General features: G+C 35.8%; 1 protein-coding gene across 2 annotated transcripts in view; it reads left to right on the forward strand.

Moving 5' to 3' along the window:
• Nucleotides 1-18,431, forward strand: part of rabgap1 (RAB GTPase activating protein 1) — a 71,036-nt gene that overhangs the window by 14,272 nt on the left and 38,333 nt on the right. For both annotated transcript variants that reach the window (XM_028024967.1, XM_028024968.1), the window contains 8 exons: nt 4,879-5,039; nt 6,348-6,458; nt 7,784-7,850; nt 7,963-8,065; nt 8,258-8,427; nt 9,563-9,731; nt 10,471-10,564; nt 12,189-12,339. In XM_028024967.1, coding sequence (XP_027880768.1) covers nt 4,879-5,039; nt 6,348-6,458; nt 7,784-7,850; nt 7,963-8,065; nt 8,258-8,427; nt 9,563-9,731; nt 10,471-10,564; nt 12,189-12,339 — 1,026 coding nt within the window. The remainder of the gene's footprint in view (nt 1-4,878; nt 5,040-6,347; nt 6,459-7,783; nt 7,851-7,962; nt 8,066-8,257; nt 8,428-9,562; nt 9,732-10,470; nt 10,565-12,188; nt 12,340-18,431) is intronic.

An 18,431-nucleotide genomic window follows, 5' to 3' on the forward strand; every position in this document is an offset into this window, starting at 1 on the left:
ACTCACACATTCAAACAACGATATCTCTCTGTAACAATTTATTATTTTTTTTTAAGTAACTTGAATTCTCTCTGGCCCAGTTCTCCCATTTTCTTCACGTTTTCAGTTTTAATTTTGCCCCACCTTTATTTTTCATTCCTCTCACCCAAGTCCTGAGCTACACACTCTTCTCTTCTGTTTAAAACATTTTCTGAGCTCAGAAAAAAAATTGTATTTTCTCACTGTGCATGCATGAAGCATTCTACTCCCTTGTTCTTACACCACCTCCTTTGTGGACTCAGGCCCTTTAGCTTGTTTCCAATAATTGCTGGTTTCCTGATGGAGAGCCCCACTGTGTCTCACACCCAGCAATTTCTCTTACTCAGCTCGCTGTTGCTGGTTGTCAGCATAGATGTGTTTATTAGGCTTTGCAGAACACATCTGTTCAGTTTCACGAGTTTGTTTTAGAAAAATAGTTTAAACTTATTCTAGTATTTAAATATCTCTAAGTATACTTATTGAGATTGCTTCCTCCAATTAATGGAACACTAAAACGTTCACAGTTCAATGGTAATTTGTCTGATATTTCCTGTATGGACTGTAGACTTTAAAATGTTTAAAATTTCTTAAACTTAGCAAGTTTTTTAGTATGGAAAAAAAAGAATCTTTCCATTTTTTTAACAGCTCTTCACCAGGTCAAACTGCAAAGTTTTGCAAAGAGCAAGATTTCTGCACAGTCTTGAATTTTAACATACCTTCTAGGTCTGGAAAGTAGATGAAATTGAGTGTGGAGAAAATATTTGTATTTCCTACTTTCTAAATGTTGTATCCATTCATGTTTTTATGTTTTCATTCATCTGTCATCCATCCAATTTTTCTATCCAACCTTCATCCATCAGTCTATTCCTCTGTCGGTCTATCTGTCCATCCATCCATTTATGCACCTGTCTTTTAATCAATCCATTTGTCTATCCACTCAGTCATTTCTTTTTCTATCAATCCTGCACTACTTCCATTCATCCACTTTCTGGTTTTACTGATTTAATGTGCTTTAAATTCCTATCACTACTTTATTTTTCCTTCAAAATGGCTTTTGAGGGTTTGAAAACTCAGGAAAGTAAATCTGGAAAAGTTTATAATGTCAACATCTAAAATGTGTCAAAACCTTGACTGATCTGAAATGTCTTTTGTTTTGTTTTTTTCCTTTCCAAAACATTCCTGGTGTAAAACTTATGGAAACATCATAGAGGCAAACCCTTTCTGTGTTAGCTCTTTGTTTAAATCTCACGTTAGTTTTTGTTGGGCTTGGCTTCCTAAATTAGAAATGTAAAAAAAAAAAAAGAGAAAGAAGAGAAGAGACTTTATTTAGTGGAATCAAGTTCCTTTTTTATTTTTATTTTTTTCAGTTGGGGGGGATATATGAGAATTGGTAAATGTCCAGCTGGTATATGTCAGACTACATACATTTACAATGAGTGTGCTGGAAAAGCTCCTTCAAGCCGTAGAAGAAGAAATCCATCTGAAAACAATAAAATCTGGAAACAGTTACTTGAACATTAAGCTGAGCAGGGAACAACACTTCTATTGTGTTAAATGTTATTCTTTCTATCAACACATGGGTAAGACTCCCTCCATTTAGCTTTCTTAACCCCCCTCCAACGCTCACTTCCATTCTCATTTGGTGCCTTATGAAATAGCCCCTAAGCAGTCCCCTAATGTTCTTCCTCTTTACCAGGGACAAAACAAACACTGCCTTATTCTCAGGTCTAAATAAAGAAAAAAGGTCTTGTTATTCATTGATAACAGCAGTTGCCCCACATCATCTCCCTGTTCTCAAAAGCTTTGTTGTTTACCACTTTTAGAAAGGATCAAAAAGTGCTTTAAAGTGAGCCTCAAGCTGGGATAGAGCGGTCTTCTTTAACACAGACACATCTGTCTGTAATAATCTTAAGTCAAAGGACTCACTGGGGGAAAGGTACATTTAGAGAATGTGACTAAATTATCACTTCCTTCTTGGCAGGCTCTACCTGTACCCAGCTTTAATTTTGGAGATTTACCAGAACCCATTCTGCTGCTTCTCGTAATCCAGACTTGTCTGTTTAGTGTTAAGGGGCCATACCTCAACCGGCTAATTCTTCTCCAAAAATGATGTTAAACGACCAACCTCCTCAACTTCCCCTCCAGAAACAATTGACAAGACGAGGGAAACATACCGACATCAGCCGATACCAATGTTAGCTTCAACATATCGTGCATCCGCTTTTGCTTGTTACTTATCCTTTCAACTAGGGCTGCACAGTATGTTAAACTCCTATGACAATGAAAATAAAACATTTTGAAAAGAGTTATTTTTATACTTGGAGATGATTTGGTGCTTTTAACCCTCCTGCAATCGTAAGAGATAAGGTCACTTGGACCCCACAAGTGCACGGTCTGGCGGGGTCTCACTGACCCCACGTGTGCTTTTACAGGTTTTTATTTTGAATGGTTTCAGGAATTGATGGTCTGACAGAACAATCCTTCCCCAGCACCCCCGCTTCACCGCTGTCTGATTGTGACTTTTGCCTTGTTCCTCCTGAGCATCACGCTACGACCACTGGAGGGTTAAATAATAAAGCATGTACTTTACAGCCTAGTGACTTAAAAGGAAACAAAAAAGCTAACCACTTGGCATGTTTTCACATTAACTACTAAAACAAGCCTTTCTTCTCTTAATTTTGTATAAAATTTGTTCAATTAAATTTTCAATTTTGGTCGAAGTCATTCAGAGCCACCGGATAGGCTAAATCGACACACGCACACCCTTGAGCTAGACAAACACATGCAACACATTACTCCATTCATAAGCATAGTTACTTTTCCATGGAAAGTAGATGGTCTTATGACAACTTACGTAAGCTCAGTTCTTATTTTGTTTACCCCTCTAGTGTAGCTTCAGTGCTGTATATGCATAGGCCATTTAATAACCACATTGTAAAAAGCTCAAGCACTCTCTTTATTTATAATTCTTGCTGTCACCAACTCAAGTCACACTTTATTTTGAACTGTGTAATATTTTTAAGAATGATATTTTACTGTCAAATTACACTTTTAAGCTGTAAAACAGGGCCGCATGATTTCAGAAAAACATGGAATAATGGAGGTGAATGTTGCTATGATACTTTACCATCTTTCTGCTTTGGGTAAATCTAGTGCAAGCAGAGACACCAGGGGCCTCATGCAGAAAAGAGTGCGCAGTTTTCACACTAAAACTTGGTGTAGGGAAAAATTTAGAAAAGTGCGACGCACAAAAAAATTCAGATGTATAAAGCTGTGCGCACGCACGTGGCCGCGCACCTTTCCTTTGTACATTCAAATTTGCAGGAAATAGAGCGCAGCTGCTGGTCCGCCCTGTCCCCTCCATTATTACATATGTAAATTAGTATAAATACCCGGAAGTCTGCCACCACGGGAAGCAATAACCATGGCAATGTCCTTGTTTGTAGCCGTATAAGTATTTATAATAATAGTAATTATATATATTATTTAAAAGGTGCTTTCAGTGAACATAAGGTAACCTCACAAAAATAAAAATAATACATTTTAAAGAGAGAAAAAAATCCAAATAATAATAATAAAAAGTAAACAAAGAGATCGTGCAAATGCCTGTTTGAGGAGCAGAGCGTTCAGTCAGGATTTTAAGACAGAGAGTCATTTGAGTGGGTAAAATGGACGTTTATTAAGTAGTGGAATCATGTGCATAAGTTGTACATTTAAAGAGTAGATATACTTTCTGTCCAGAAAGGCGCATTCACAAAGCTGGCAGCTCCACTGAAGGATGACTGCATCTGGACCGGTACTGGTACCACACGACTCCTTCTATAAGTTCTGCTTAGAGCTCCAGGATAATTAGTCTGGATTAATCTAACACTAATAAACCATCATCAACATTCCCCAGCAGATCAATGTGATCAATCGCTCCCTCTGAATACTTCCATTAGCGATGTTCTCCATCAGAAACAAAGCGCTCCACAGTTAGCGGCGCACCTTTATGCAGCTACGTAAATGCGTGTGATTGTCTACAAACCTCCATCACCTTAAAAATAATCAAACCTGTTTGGAGTTAATCTGCTGATCCAACCATGTTTTATTTTTATTTTTTGTGAGAATGAAATGACCCCATAACTGCATTTCGCACAGAACGCTGCGTTACATCAGTATGAGACCAAAATTAATGAAATGTATTTTTTACATTCTAGTGAGGTTTTTGCATCCTTTTATTTTTGCTTTCTTTATTTTGTGGGTGTGTTAGGTTATTGTCCGAGGATAAATGCGGTTCAGTTTCATTGTTTAGTTTAAACAATAAAAAATTTAAATCATAAAAAAAAACCTAAAGCAAGGTTCGATGCTTCTTGGTCTAAATAACACTGAATGTAGTCAGATTTTAGTGTATTTAGGTGAGTTTTGATGCTTTGTAGTTTGATATTGTCCACAGAAAAGGTTTGCGTGGCTGCCGCTCATTTTAACGGCAGCGAAAAAGTGTGCGTATATCTACGCAAACTTTGACGCAAAGTAAATTTTTATACATGCCGACTTGTGCGTAACATATGGCGCCGCACATTTTTTGTGCGCAATCAGGCTTTATGCATGAGTCCCCAGATACTGGGTTCTCTAACAAGCTATGATGAAAATTAAAACATGTTTTTTCTTTCTTTTTTAAAACCTGCAAAAGAAAAACTGAGCTGTAGTTTCTTAATGACTTTACAAGCACCTCTGACAGATATTATAAATAAATCTTATTGATACAGAGACTTTGAATAAATTGTATGTCAGAAATGTATTGTATTAGATTGTATTCCTTTTCCCTCAAGTATTTATTTTGTTAGTGGCTGATTGCATGTTGTTCACCTCTGCTTCCAGGTGAGCCGGATATTGTACAGCTTTGCCACAGCCTTCCGGAGGTCAGCTAAGAAGGCACTACTGTCATCTCAGCAGAATGCCCCACTCACCCCTGACAGCGATTTGTTCACCTTCACAGTTAGTCTGGAAATCAGGGAAGATGATGGCAAGGGTACTTTCAGGTAAATTCACATTCAAGATTCTTGATTTGTACTTGCACAGAATGTAATTTAGAGATGTACCGGTTAATTGGGTGAAGCTCATAATCATTTTTTTTTTATTCTCTTGATCGACTGGTCAAATAATGGGAAAAAAAAATCAATTTTCTACCTTCTAAATCTGTTAAAAAAAAGCAATTCCAGCATGTTCAGGCTTTGAAGGTGTCAACGGACAACATGTACACTGATTTACTTTTTAGAAACTAGATAAAAATTAGAGACACATGCTTTGATGTATAAATGGGAAAAATCTTGTAATTCCTTCACTTTGTGTTGGATTCAAAATGAATAGAAGAATAGTTGTTGAGAGAAATGAGAAACATACACACAGGCTCTTCCTAGTGATGCAGATAAGAAAGGAAAACAGAAAGTTCCTGCCTTTGCTACATCTACATTCATCACATCTCAGACCTATTTTTAATTTAATTTTTGTTTTTCTGTAATACTGAGTCACGTCCGTGTGTTTGCGAGAAAGCTTGCTCTACATGATTGAATCACACAAAAAAACAAAACAAAAAAAATACAGAATTATTTTTAGGCTCCACATTTCCTCCTCATTAGCTTTGAGTTCATTATTATTAGTGTCCTTCAAACAGGACGTTTGAATGTAGGGTAATTTTTCTGTGTTATGAGTTTTTTCCTTGTGTAAATTATTTAATGTGATATACAATGCTGTGTGGAAACTGCAAAACTTCTCTGCAGCATAGTGTTGCTAACAGGCTTTTCAGTCTTAAAGAGGTAGAGATTTTCTTATAAAGTTAAATTGGGACGCAGTTTGAAAACTTCTGGTCAATAGATTTCTATGAGACATTATTCAAAAGGAGGCATGCTTTGGTTATCGGACTACATCCTGGAATTCACAACATTATTGAAATACTTGTCATATATTTCAAAGTGATTGATATTGTTTCAACTTGGCTGACTCAACTTTAGATTTTCTTTGGTATTTCCGCAGACATTTATGTCAGTGGGGCTTGGAGAATGTTGATTACTGTTTCTGTCAAAAAACCTGGTGCTGATCCAGATCCACAAACTGTGCAGGACAATGAGCAGAGGCTGTTCGAATGTGGCTTATGGTGTAATTTGATTTTGATTTAACGTCTTTATTCTAAACTTGACCCAATTTTTATAAACGTGTAAGTTCCGTCAACCTGTCCTGTTTTTCAGTTTCACATTTAACATCCGACTTGTTTCTTTAAACATAATATTTAAGAAAATTAAATATATGTCATACTTTTATAAGCATGAATTTTCTTTTTCATCCATTTTCAGTGCTGTTGCAAAAGACAAGGACAAACAGAGCTTCAAGCTTCGTGCTGGACTGGACAAGAAGATTGTAATTTACATTCAGCAGACCTCCAACAAGGAACTAGCAATTGAGAGGTAAAACACTCCACCAAACATCCACAGTTAGATGCACATGTAGTAGCTATATGCAGTGTCTTGCTAGAGTGATCATAAGCCTTTTTTCACATTGTTTGGTGTTTATGGAATGTATCTGCATTTTTTGCATAATTTGTGCAGAATTATCAAGTAAAGAAAAAATAATGTATGGCTTTCAAAATATTTCATTTTAATTAGCATGATGCTGCCACCACCATGTTTCACTGTCTTCTGGGTCGTGCTCATTATTTTTCTGCCACATAGTGGCAAATTTCTGTTTATCACATAAAATCCCAACAAAATACACTGACATATATGTTTATAACTAACAAAATGTGAAAAAATGTTGGAAGGTGTATATGTATAGGAATCATTGTAATGTAACATGAAACATTACGATTCCCTTTACTCTTCCTTTCTCGTTTGAGGCCCTCACATTTTCCCATAATGTTTGACTGAGAAAAGTAAATAAGGAATGGCAGTATTACAGAGACTCTCTGGAGCCCTGTGACTCAGTGGGGACAGCTATTGTTTTCAAATAGTTCCTTAACTGCAGCTGCTATACTCTCTTTGTTCAGAGTGAGCAAAAATAAGGAGTATTGAGCTGCACAACACGCCTGGGAGAGTTACATAAAAATTTAATCTCATGATCGACTAAACGTTAAACTGATTGTTATCATTTCCGTTTTTATAAATGTTACCATGTCAGCGAGATTCAGGTAAATCTTTTAAGCCAGGTCATAGGAGTGTCCAAATTAAGGAAGTTCTGCAAAAGAGTAGTGAAGTCAAAAGGAATAGTTTGCCAAAAAGGAGGATGTTCCTCTTTTTGATCCGACTTCTGCTTGATCCTGAACCAGATGTTAATAAGAAAGCAATCTCTAAGTTGTAGTTGATTAATTCAGAACATCTTCATGTCTCTGCGTTGTGGTTTAAGAAGCCCAGGGCAGCTGTGGTTTAGCCCACTCTTACTCACAGCCTCTCATTTTTCAAGCTTTAATAAATCTGTTAAATTTCAGCATTCCCAGCAGATTTCCATTTTCTGCTTGAGTTGTTATTGTTTCATAATGTCAGAGAAAGTGAGGACTGAAAGAATGTGTTTAGTCTTCAACATGGTCTGGACTGTGTTAGACCATCCGTTCAGGAAAATATTTCTCCTCATTTATGTAATGTATCAAAACTTTCACTCTATATAGAAAGAGTTATTATTTTACGCCTGGTTTCCCCTCTGCCTTGTTTCTTTTTTTCTAATTTTTTTCCTTATGTAATCCTAATCATATCACCCTTCTCTATCTCCCATCCGCACATGCGTGTTTGTTATTGTCCAGGTGTTTTGGACTCCTGCTCAGCCCGGGGAGAAATGTGAAGAACAGCGACATGCACCTGCTGGACTTGGTGGGTGACTATTTTTTTAAATTTATTTATTTATTTATTGTTTGCTTGTGTATTGTATGTGTTGTGTTTCTGTGTGTATTTGCCAACGTGCTCCAACTTGTGTGCCCAACAGGAGTCAATGGGAAAGAGCTCAGATGGGAAGTCTTACATCATCACAGGAAGCTGGAACCCCAACACGCCTCAGTTTCAGGCTGTGAATGAGGAAACGCCCAAAGGTAAGAGCCAAAAATGCACTCTCAAGGTTTAGATAAGACTTAATTGTTCTCAAACGTATAACAAGGTTTATATTTGTTGTGTACTCAGTTGATAATTCAGTTATATTTCTATTCCAGTTTGTGAAACATGTGAATAGACAACTTCTCGCCAGTTGGAGTGTGTGATATTTCATCTTTTTAAAAATTTTTCAGATAAATTTATGTACATGACGACTGCAGTAGATCTGGTGATTACAGAGGTGGAGGAACCAGTCCGTTTTTTGCTGGAGACGAGGGTGCGAGTGTGTTCCCCAAACGACAGGTTGTTCTGGCCCTTTAGCAAGCGTAGCTACACTGAGACCTTCTACCTTAAACTACGACAGGTTTGTTTCTATAACCAGACATCGGCTCTGACAACATTGTTCTTGTAAAGTGGGTTTCAAATGGTCACTTTGACACCTCTATTTTTTGACTTTTTTAAAATTTTTGTACAGATAATTTTTTATGAACATTAGTGTATATATGTTACTTTTTATTAAAGTTGTTCTGGCCAAACTGAGCTAAGCTGACTTAACTGATTTATTTTAGTAAAAATCCACTGATATGATTATTAATAACAATCTATTGCATGAAGAATTTGATGTTATTTAAAACTGAAAAACAAAGGAAAATATTTTTTTTTTGTGGCTTAAACCATATAGTATTTTAATTGTCACAGTCATAAGCAAGCAACCTGGATGGCCTTTATGCAGCCATTTTTAATAGGATAGTTTTTCATTTTTCAAATGATGATAAGTAAGGTTCATATAGCTTCAGTTGATAGAAATACTGATTACTTGATTACAGTATGGCTGATTAGAGAGGAAGCAAGACCAGTGAATTTAAAGAAAGAAAGAAAAAAGTACAGCTTAAAATCTTTTTTTTCATTCCATTAATTTCTCTACATTTTTAGAATCAATACTCTTAATTTTCAGCATATTTCTGACAGGAAGATCAATGGTGGTGCGCCACTTTTTACCTCCATTTGTTGTGTAAATAATTAAACACACAGGCTCACAAAATAGAGTTTGCACAAATTGAGAAGATGGAAGTCCTCTTTGGTTCCTTTCTGACTAGCCGTTAGCTACAGACCCCAGAACTAATTTATTGTTATTCATGTCAAATAAAGACCATGTAAGTAGTCTACTGCGGATAAGATAACAACTGCTGTTGCCAGAAACGCACTTCAATAATTCTGATACATTGGTTTTAAATATGAGCTTCTGGAAAAGTTGTGTTGAGCACAAGTTATCTTGCCAGATAATTAGAGTGTTAACATTTTTTGTATAATTTAATATCAATGCAAGTCCAGCTGTTGTATGAAGGGTTAGGAGATTTGCTAGAGAACCTTAGTGAACAACATACTTCACTGACTCAGTACTCCCCGAGACACGTTACAAAGTTGTAAAACAGAAACAAGCTCCCTTACTGTAACTCATTATGCTTTCCCTCAGTTTATCAGACGTCTTCTCTTTTCAGATGGAGCGAAAAGAACGAAAGAGTCCTTCCTCTGACACACTTTATGAGGTGGTGAGTTTGGAAAGTGAAACGGAGAGAGAGAAGAGGAAAACCACAACTAGTCCAAGCATCCTCCCATCTGGACCCGGGACCATGGCTCCTTCGCCGCCGGAAGATGATGAAGAGGAAGGTAATCAACCATCTTTCTGCTACAGCCAACTCAAAACAAGAGGGAGCTATAAATTAGTTTACACATGAACACTGGAGACTGTCCAGACCCCAGAAATAATAAATAGTGGTGCTGTGGAGCCTCTTGAAATTAATAAAACTTACATCACACAATTTAAATGGGTTATTTAAGCATTTGTTATCTGATTTATGCAGAACTTCACATAAGAATGAAAATCTGTTCCTGTGGGGAAGCACCAAATTTAGCTGTGTAGTCTAGTGGAGCTGAAATCGTGCACTTTTTCTTACAGAACTGTTTGTTCTGTTTCATCCTGGGTACATAACCAGCAGACATGTTTTAGTCAGGGATTTTTGATTAACTGTAAGAGTTGACAAAGGTTGAAAAATTACATAATTTGTTGTAGATGGGTTAATTTTTTACCTGTTGGCACAGCTGTGACTTTATGGTGGTTTTTTTTTTCTTTTCCATCACTTGCTTTTTACATAAACTGTAGCCATAAAAATAATAATACTATGCACAATGTTGCTTTATTGATCCTCATGGGGAAAATTCTGTCATTACATCAGATTCTTTTTATTGTAGATTCTGTTTATTTGGTGAAAATAAACAGACTAATTTCAGACTAATTATCTCACCATCTTGTTTATGTTCTTCTCATTTGACATGCACTAGTAAAGCAAGAGTGTGCTGAATGGCTAACCAAGAATTTTGCTTCCTGTTTGGCTTGCTTTGTGTCCAGATAACGACGAGCCATTACTCAGTGGGTCTGGTGACGTTTCAAAGGAGTGTGCAGAGAAGATCCTTGAAACCTGGGGAGACTTGTTGTCCAAATGGTGCGGATTTGTTCCCCTACTAATTTTGTTGTTTGACTCTGGATGTTGGTGCATTGAATACATCCAGATCGGGTTGCATCTATTCTTAAGGTCATCACTTGCTTATTACAGCTTATTAGGATGGTTTCCCTCACCACTTACCATAATTTTAACAAGAAACTTGTGATCAACTCTGTAAAAAACACACGGTTTAACTAGATGTAACTCAATAAAAGCATTTAATTTCATACTGACAGTTCTCGTTTTGAAGAAAAGGTAAGTTATATTTCTTATTTATTATGAATGTAGATGTATATCTTTTAAGGTCAGCAAAAGAAAACATGATACTCTGTAGGTTTTTGGTTTTTTTGTTTCTTCTCAAATACAAGAAAAGGAATCATAAGATATCGCGCTAACCCTTTTGGTCACGTTTTTTTGTGTGAGTAAATAAAGAGACTGCTCATGCAATGTGAGGTCAAAGCACTCCAGCAAATCACAAAAAGACCTTTAAAGTTGTTGTTCCCTGAGGACCAAACCTGGCAGTGATTGCATCACATGCATGGGCACGCTCAAATAGAAATCACCTTCGCTGTGTCTGCAGAAAATACCATGGAGTTATGCAACATGACCCTTGGAACAAATAAGCACATAAAAACTGTAAATGCATTTAAATAAATATTAAAAATGGGTAAAAGTAAGAACATTATTAGAGAGTGAGCATTTGCTTCTTTACTAATTTCTGTTTTTGCTTTGTTTGCCACACTTAATTGTTTTAGATCATCAAAAAAAACCTATAAGCATAAGCTGAAAACATGTAAAATGACTTTTTAAATGGTGATTTCCTCTATTGAGGCGTAAATAAACTATCCAGATCAACCTGGCTCTATGTAAACAAGTGTTTACCCCTTAAACCAAATAACTTCTTGTGCCGCTATTGGTGGTAACAGAATAACAGTACAGAATAACGAGAAGTTACTTTTTTAGTAGACTATTCTTGTTTGACAGATATTTTCCCTTAATAGTCAGAAATGTTTTTCATCTGAAACATGTAAGTGTGGCAAAAAACCCAGAAATAGGTGAGGTGAATTAATGCTTTTGTCACAGCACTATTTCTCTGACCAAATATATCAGCCGTTTATTCTGACAGGTTAGACTTTAAAAAGTGGCTTCTAAGTGCATAGAAAGCTTAAATGTGTTTAAAAAAAACAACATAACATTAAATTTTGTATTTCATGACTTTTTGCTTTTTACTCTATTTTACTGCTGTTGCCAAAAACTGCCTGTGGTGAAATGCAGTACGGTTATCCCGACAGGGTAGATAAATTACAGATATAAGTTAAACTAAAACTAGATTAATTGTATTTTATTGTATAATAATACAGTTTTTATCTAGGATTGATTTCTTCCTCTTGTGGAATGTGGGAGCAGCATGTAAATCATTTTTTTATTCGTCTTAGGTTAAATAAGGAGCCCTCATTCTCTAATCTTGGTCTCATACAACTCAACTCTTGATGACTATGGAAAACACCAACAGCAGCAATGTTTATAGTTTTTTGCCAAACTGTACTAAAATGACAACACGGGTAAAATAGGGTGTGGTGATTAAACGTTAAATTATGCTTCTGTTTGCCTCTAACTCATCCAGGCACATGAACCTATCTGTGCGTCCAAGGCAGCTGCCAGCTTTGGTGCGGAGCGGCATCCCTGAGGCACTCCGTGGGGAGGTGTGGCAGCTTCTGGCGGGCTGCCACAACAACGACCACCTGGTAGAGGAATACCGAACTCTCATCACAAAGGTAAGACCATACAGAAGAATTTCTAATGATTGGGACAAATCTATATTTGTGGTGCCTTTTTGTGTAGAAACCATTGTAAAAACGCATACATATGTTCTCCTTAGTATCAGTTCAAACTTGTGATTGTGATTACATTCTAGAAAGCTAAATTTTGCTACGGTTTTGTGTTAAGACATTGCTCTATACATCTAAAATCTATTGAGGATTGAAATGACATGAAGTACATGTTGAAATATATGCAGCTGACTAAATAGAGCAGAAAGAATATTTTACGGTTTTTCCTCCAGGGTTGACCCTAATGGTGGTTCTTAACTGGTTCTGAAAAAGAACTAGTTTGCTTTTAAAACACCTGATAGCCAAGTTGGAGCCACATGAGTCAGAGCTTTGTCCTTTGACTTCCAGCACATTTTTTGTTTAACTAAGGCAGGTTTGTTTTTTTTGCTGTGTTTCTCTTTTAGAACATTGTTACTGTGGTTCTCTGTAGCAACCGTCCAAATTTATTTGTACTTCTTTAGGAGCGCACCTTGGAGGATCACCAGTGGCCATGTTTCATAAGATTTTTGTCTCACATGGGCTTTTAAACTTGTGATGGTCACAGCCGGTTCTCTCTAGATAAGGCTATCAGATAACGGTGTTATTCAAGCCTTATGCCTTTGTTCCTAAATAGAAAATGGCTTTTTTATTGTTCAGTGAAAATTCAAATGATACTTTTTTGTACTTTAAATAGAACAAAAACTACACTTATTTATTATGAAGAAAAAAATGTGGCACATTAACTAACAATTTAAACATGTCCTATAATGTAACTTTAAAAGAAGCCTTAATTTAAGTTTGTTTTTTTAAGTTTTCCCCTTAGTTGCATGGGTTCTCTGCAGGTACTGCGGCTTCCCACAGTCAAAAACATAACAGGTTAACTAAACACCTAAATTTACTTTAGTGTGTGTGGATGCATGGTATAGATAATGGGTAAATTAGTGTTTTTTTTTTTTGTTTTTTTTATTTGTGGTTTGGAAATTAAATTGTGGGAAAGACAAACAACATGTTATTCAAGGAGATGTGTGTTGATTTTCATAAGCCAGGAAAATAGATTCTGACCTAAACCAGTGTTTAGGTAAGAGTTTGAGTAATAAACTCAAACTCAGTAATAAGAGTGATAATTCTTTTTTGCATTAAGGACATTAATGAACATAAATCTAAAAAATTGATGAAGCTACACTGCTGCCTCTATCACACTCCATGACAAAATTGTCATGGCATTGGTAAACCCACAGTTGACCTCTGCACAATATCATTCACAGCCATAGAGACACTGTTACAGTTGTCTATTAAATTTGATTTAACTTTACTTTTAAATGATGGTAGATATGTTTATCAATTTGAATGTTTTTTTTTTTAGTTGAATCTTGAGTCAGATTTTTTTTCCCCTTTTCTATTAAATCAAGGAAGCACATTAAAAGATAAATTATGTGTTTTGCCTGCAAGTGTCAAGAATAAGGTTAAAACCTTAAAATTGAAACACTTGAATACAGTTTGACTAATATTTTGTTTGAAATATTTTAGTATTATGGTTCAGATATGTATGTGTATCTGCAATGTAATAGCATTTAGTGTTTAAATTCCAGTCTGATGGAAAACTGGCATTTCAGCTTGTGCTACTCTGTAATTGGTTTGGATGCGATCTGATCTTAGATCGCTACCTCCTTGGTTAAAATCATTGTTTTGTGGTTATTGTTCTTTTGTAAAAGCAACCTCCCTAGCAGCAAACTGGGTCCCAGGAGGTAACATGTTGGCCTTTCTGCTTTCTCATTTCCTTTACTTCAATTGGTCTAAAGATCTTTTCTTATCACTGTCTGTACATGAAGCCTCATGTTCTCATGTTCTTGATATCTGTTAATTCTTAGATGAATATGGATCAGTAGGGAAAGTCAATTGTATTAGAGTTTTATTCAGCTAAAAGTACAGAAATAATGTAATTATCCCCTTGGCATGAATGGTACGGATAGAATCTTGACTTTAATTTTGACATCAATAACAGTAAATATCCATTGGACAGAAGGCTGGACAGGAATTTATTACAGAAGCTCTTAAGCATTCAAGATACTTACATCAGCCAGGAGACGCATTCACTAGGATTTGTGTTTCCTGCTTTGAAAGAAGATAACAGAAAAGTTTAGAAAATGTCCAAGCAGCTGCTTTTCTTTTGTGCGCCTCATGTTCTACTTTCCCAAACTCCCGCAGTTCATTCTGGAACTGATTCGAGCACTTTGGTACAGAGTTCAGCAGTGATTATATGATCTGGTCAGCGTTTGTTCATTTACTGTATTAAGAATAAACTAAAGTGGAAAGTAACATATATGGTTAAAAGTGTGCTGAAAAGTTAACCTGTATAATGTTGTTGTTGCTATCAGCACTGAATAAATAAAGCATTTTTTCCAAGTTCCGTACACAAAGGCAGCGTTTTACCAATTTCTAACAACTGCTTTTATTGTTGGTCCTCATTTTTGCTCTGCTTACTTTTCAGAAGGTATTTCTAATTTCAGCTTTCAAGATGATTCAGTTAGTCAGGTTTGCTTTAAAAATGTGCAAGTTTTGATTCAGTTTAGAAGTACTTTATTTATTCCAAAAGAAAAAGGAAATTAAATGTAACCATTCAAGGAATTATTGGTGATGAGGGCTGAGGGTAGAAAGGATATCCTGCAGCAGTCTGTGCTACAGTGGGTCTTGTTTTGTAATGGGTCATAACTATCGCAGATGCATTTAAAAAACAAAAAAATGTAAAATCATTGACAAAGTTTATTTATTTCAGGTATTAAGTTAACAAAGCTAGTATATTAAAGAATTAAAGTAAAATCTTTTTAAGAGTTCTGGTGGAGATTATGAGAAAGTAGCTGGGAATAAAATGGTGCTTAACTAATTTTATGTCGAATATGGCTATATAGTTGTTGAGTAGAAACAGAATTTTTCTGTTGGTTCAAATTAAAGTATAATTTGGATTTTTACTTTATGTATCACTAGTTGAGCATGATGTTATATTGCACTGTTATTGTTTTTTATTATGTTTCATCCAACTTTCGTATTCAGCCAAATACCAGCAATCTTATGCTATCTATAATACAGAAATCATCTGCACTGTGCACACAGACTGATCAAATTAAATAAATTCAGTTTTTTTAGAAAAAAAAAAGGTTTCCAACATGAAATAAAGCAAAGCTAGTTTGGAATGAAGAGAGTTAAGCCACACAGTTTCTCAGCTTAATTTGTGCAGGGTCCTATGTTGACATTTTAATTCATCTCCATGTATGACTACATGCTACATCTTTTATTAATGCACATTAGGTGTGTGCATTAATTAATTGCACAGTTGTTTGGTGGTAAAATCTTGGTTGCATGAGTAACAGCTGCCTTATTTGCTTAATAGTGAGCAGGTTACCTGGACAACAGTGTTTTGCTCATTAACCTAACTTTAGCAGTAATGAAAAGCCACTCACTGTGTGTAATCAGATTACTGATTATTTGTGCTTATTTATGCATAAATTGGATTTGTTCTTTACAGCGGTTGCACTGCACAGTTGGTTAAAGTAACTGTGTGTCTTCTACCTGTGATAGCATAGTTCACACAGTTACCAGGGCTGACTTATACTTGACTCGGTGACAAAGGGACACGTCATCATATTTACTTTTCCCCTCTGCTTCACGACTCTTTGCTTATCACTGTTATTTTTGTCCCAAACTTCTGCAAGTCCTCCTCTTTGATAGGCTGCTTGTTTTGACTCTCATCCTCATCTCCCCCCCATTCCTTCCCTTTTTCCAGCCCTTTAGTCCTACTGTCATCTATTTTTAGGTCCTCGTGTAGTGCACTGAGGAGGTGCGTGAAAGCAGGGGCAGAGTGTCTGGATTGTTGGGGAGAAAGGTGCAGTTGTGGGGGTGTGCATGTGTGTGTTCAAGACTGTGGGGGTGTGTCTGAGCCTCCATCACGCTGCCCGAAATTTCCTTGCACGAGGCAAATTCTGCAGTCTTCAGAAAGTCATCGAGGATGGGACACAAAAGTGCTGTGCTAAATCTGACAGTAATTACTACCCGCTGAATTTGCTAATTTTGGATTTTGAGTAATTCAGTGTAATCTGCCATCATGTGAGCTAGAATAGTGTGAGCAATTATGCTCACAAATGTTCATTAGACTCTAGGCAAAGCTGCAGATTTGCCCATGTAATTAAAAAAAAACCTGCTATTGACAGTGTTGAGAAAGGTGGGAGGAAATAATTAGATCATTCTCTGTTGGTGGGGTTTATTTTTGACAGGAGCAGGATCTTCCATAAAATCAGAGACAAATTGATACATTACAGTAATTTTAAAAGCCTGCCTTGATCTTACTTTTTCTCTAGATACTATTTTCCTGAGCACATGTACAGATGAATTTGTCACAGATTGGAACAGGCTGATTTTACCTGGGTCATGTCTGATTGTTATTTGGTTGGTTAATACAAAAAGAAAAAAAGTCTCTTAAATATGTTAAAACTGAATACACTTTAAAATATATCTTAATAAAACAAACTAGGGTTAGACAAATATGGTCTGACACATAAATGAGAATAATTTCTTACATACTTGAATCTTTTGTCCAAGTTGTTGTTTAGTAAACAAGCTGTATCACATATTTCTCTGAAGGGAAAAACATACCATCAGTTAAAGTCAGAGGTTAGTAGGTCCAACCTCAAAGAAAAAAGTAAATTATTATTGACCAGAAAAAGCTGGTCGATACATCTTTCTGTTTTACTCCCACTATTTTTGTGGGGGGGGTTTTGGGTTCCATGTTTTAAAATGTAACCTTGCTGGTTTCAGATTAAAGCAAATTTATAGAATTACTGGACTCTGGAATGATGAAGCTAATAGAATTTCTTATTTGCTTCTGTAAATCCACGAAAATATAACTGTTTCTATGAGTCGCTTTAGTGGCTTCAGTCTTGCTACAGATTATGTTGTTTTTATAGTTCTCTTTATGTGACTGTGCACCATTTTGTTGTTTTTTTAATTTTTATGGCAAACAACTTTGTGTTCTAAGGGCTATTATTATTAGTGTAACATTATGACCGCATCTTTTGAACTATAATGCATTCACAGTGAATGCTTATAATTCCTTATTGTTTGACCATGTCATTACCACATGATGTTGCACTTGCAATCATGAGTTCTCAGCAGAATCCCTGAAGCATTTGGCCCTTTGTTACAGAACACTATCCCAAACACAACATTATTCAACTTGAGAGGATTTTGTTGTTTTTGAGTCTGCAAAAAAGCCCCTGATGCTTAAAATAGCATTCTCAGACTTTCTTTTTGGGCAAATATAAAGATGCCAAACTTTTGCTTTTTTTTTTGTACTTGAACTATGCATATACATCATTAAACTACTATTACCATTGTATTGTTGAATATTGTGATGATAATATCAATTGCAATTACTCCCAATATTCTTTACTGTATTTCCCTTTTTGGATCAGGTATTTAAATGACATTGAAAGGCTATCCAACTGGCCATGTATATTACTAACAAGCAGTCTTACCGTATGTATTGAATTCCAATTGTCATTGCAACATTATGTGCTATATTGTAATTGCAGAAGACACTTTGGAGGCAATATTTTTGTATTACAACCGTGCTCTGTCATGCAGATACATTTGCCCACATTTGAAGTATATCATAATTATCAAAAGGTCAACACTATGCTAGAGTTGTTGGAGCATTGGGATTTTGGGGAAAAACTTGAAAGACAATTACCTTTACTCTTTGATTTTAAATTTTAAACTATGCTTAAAGTGTACTATTTCATTCTAGCAACTGGCCTTGGTGCACATGAAAAAGACTTTATTGAATACTGATATTTCAAAAGTTATGTTTGTCCTTGATGAGAAATTTAAAAAATATCAGCAGCATTCACACAGATAAAATTCCTGCTATTTCTCCCTTAAACCTAAGTGATGATTTTCCAAATTCCAAACTGCATGATTGTTACTAATTTTGGCGGCATGAGACTGATTCAATCTCGCCGTGATTATTAGATAAATTTGCATATTAAAAAAAAAAGTAAATGTGAGAG

The sequence above is a fragment of the Xiphophorus couchianus genome, chromosome 8 (genome assembly GCF_001444195.1).
Source record: "Xiphophorus couchianus chromosome 8, X_couchianus-1.0, whole genome shotgun sequence".
In the NCBI taxonomy this organism is placed as follows: Eukaryota; Metazoa; Chordata; class Actinopteri; order Cyprinodontiformes; family Poeciliidae; genus Xiphophorus; species Xiphophorus couchianus.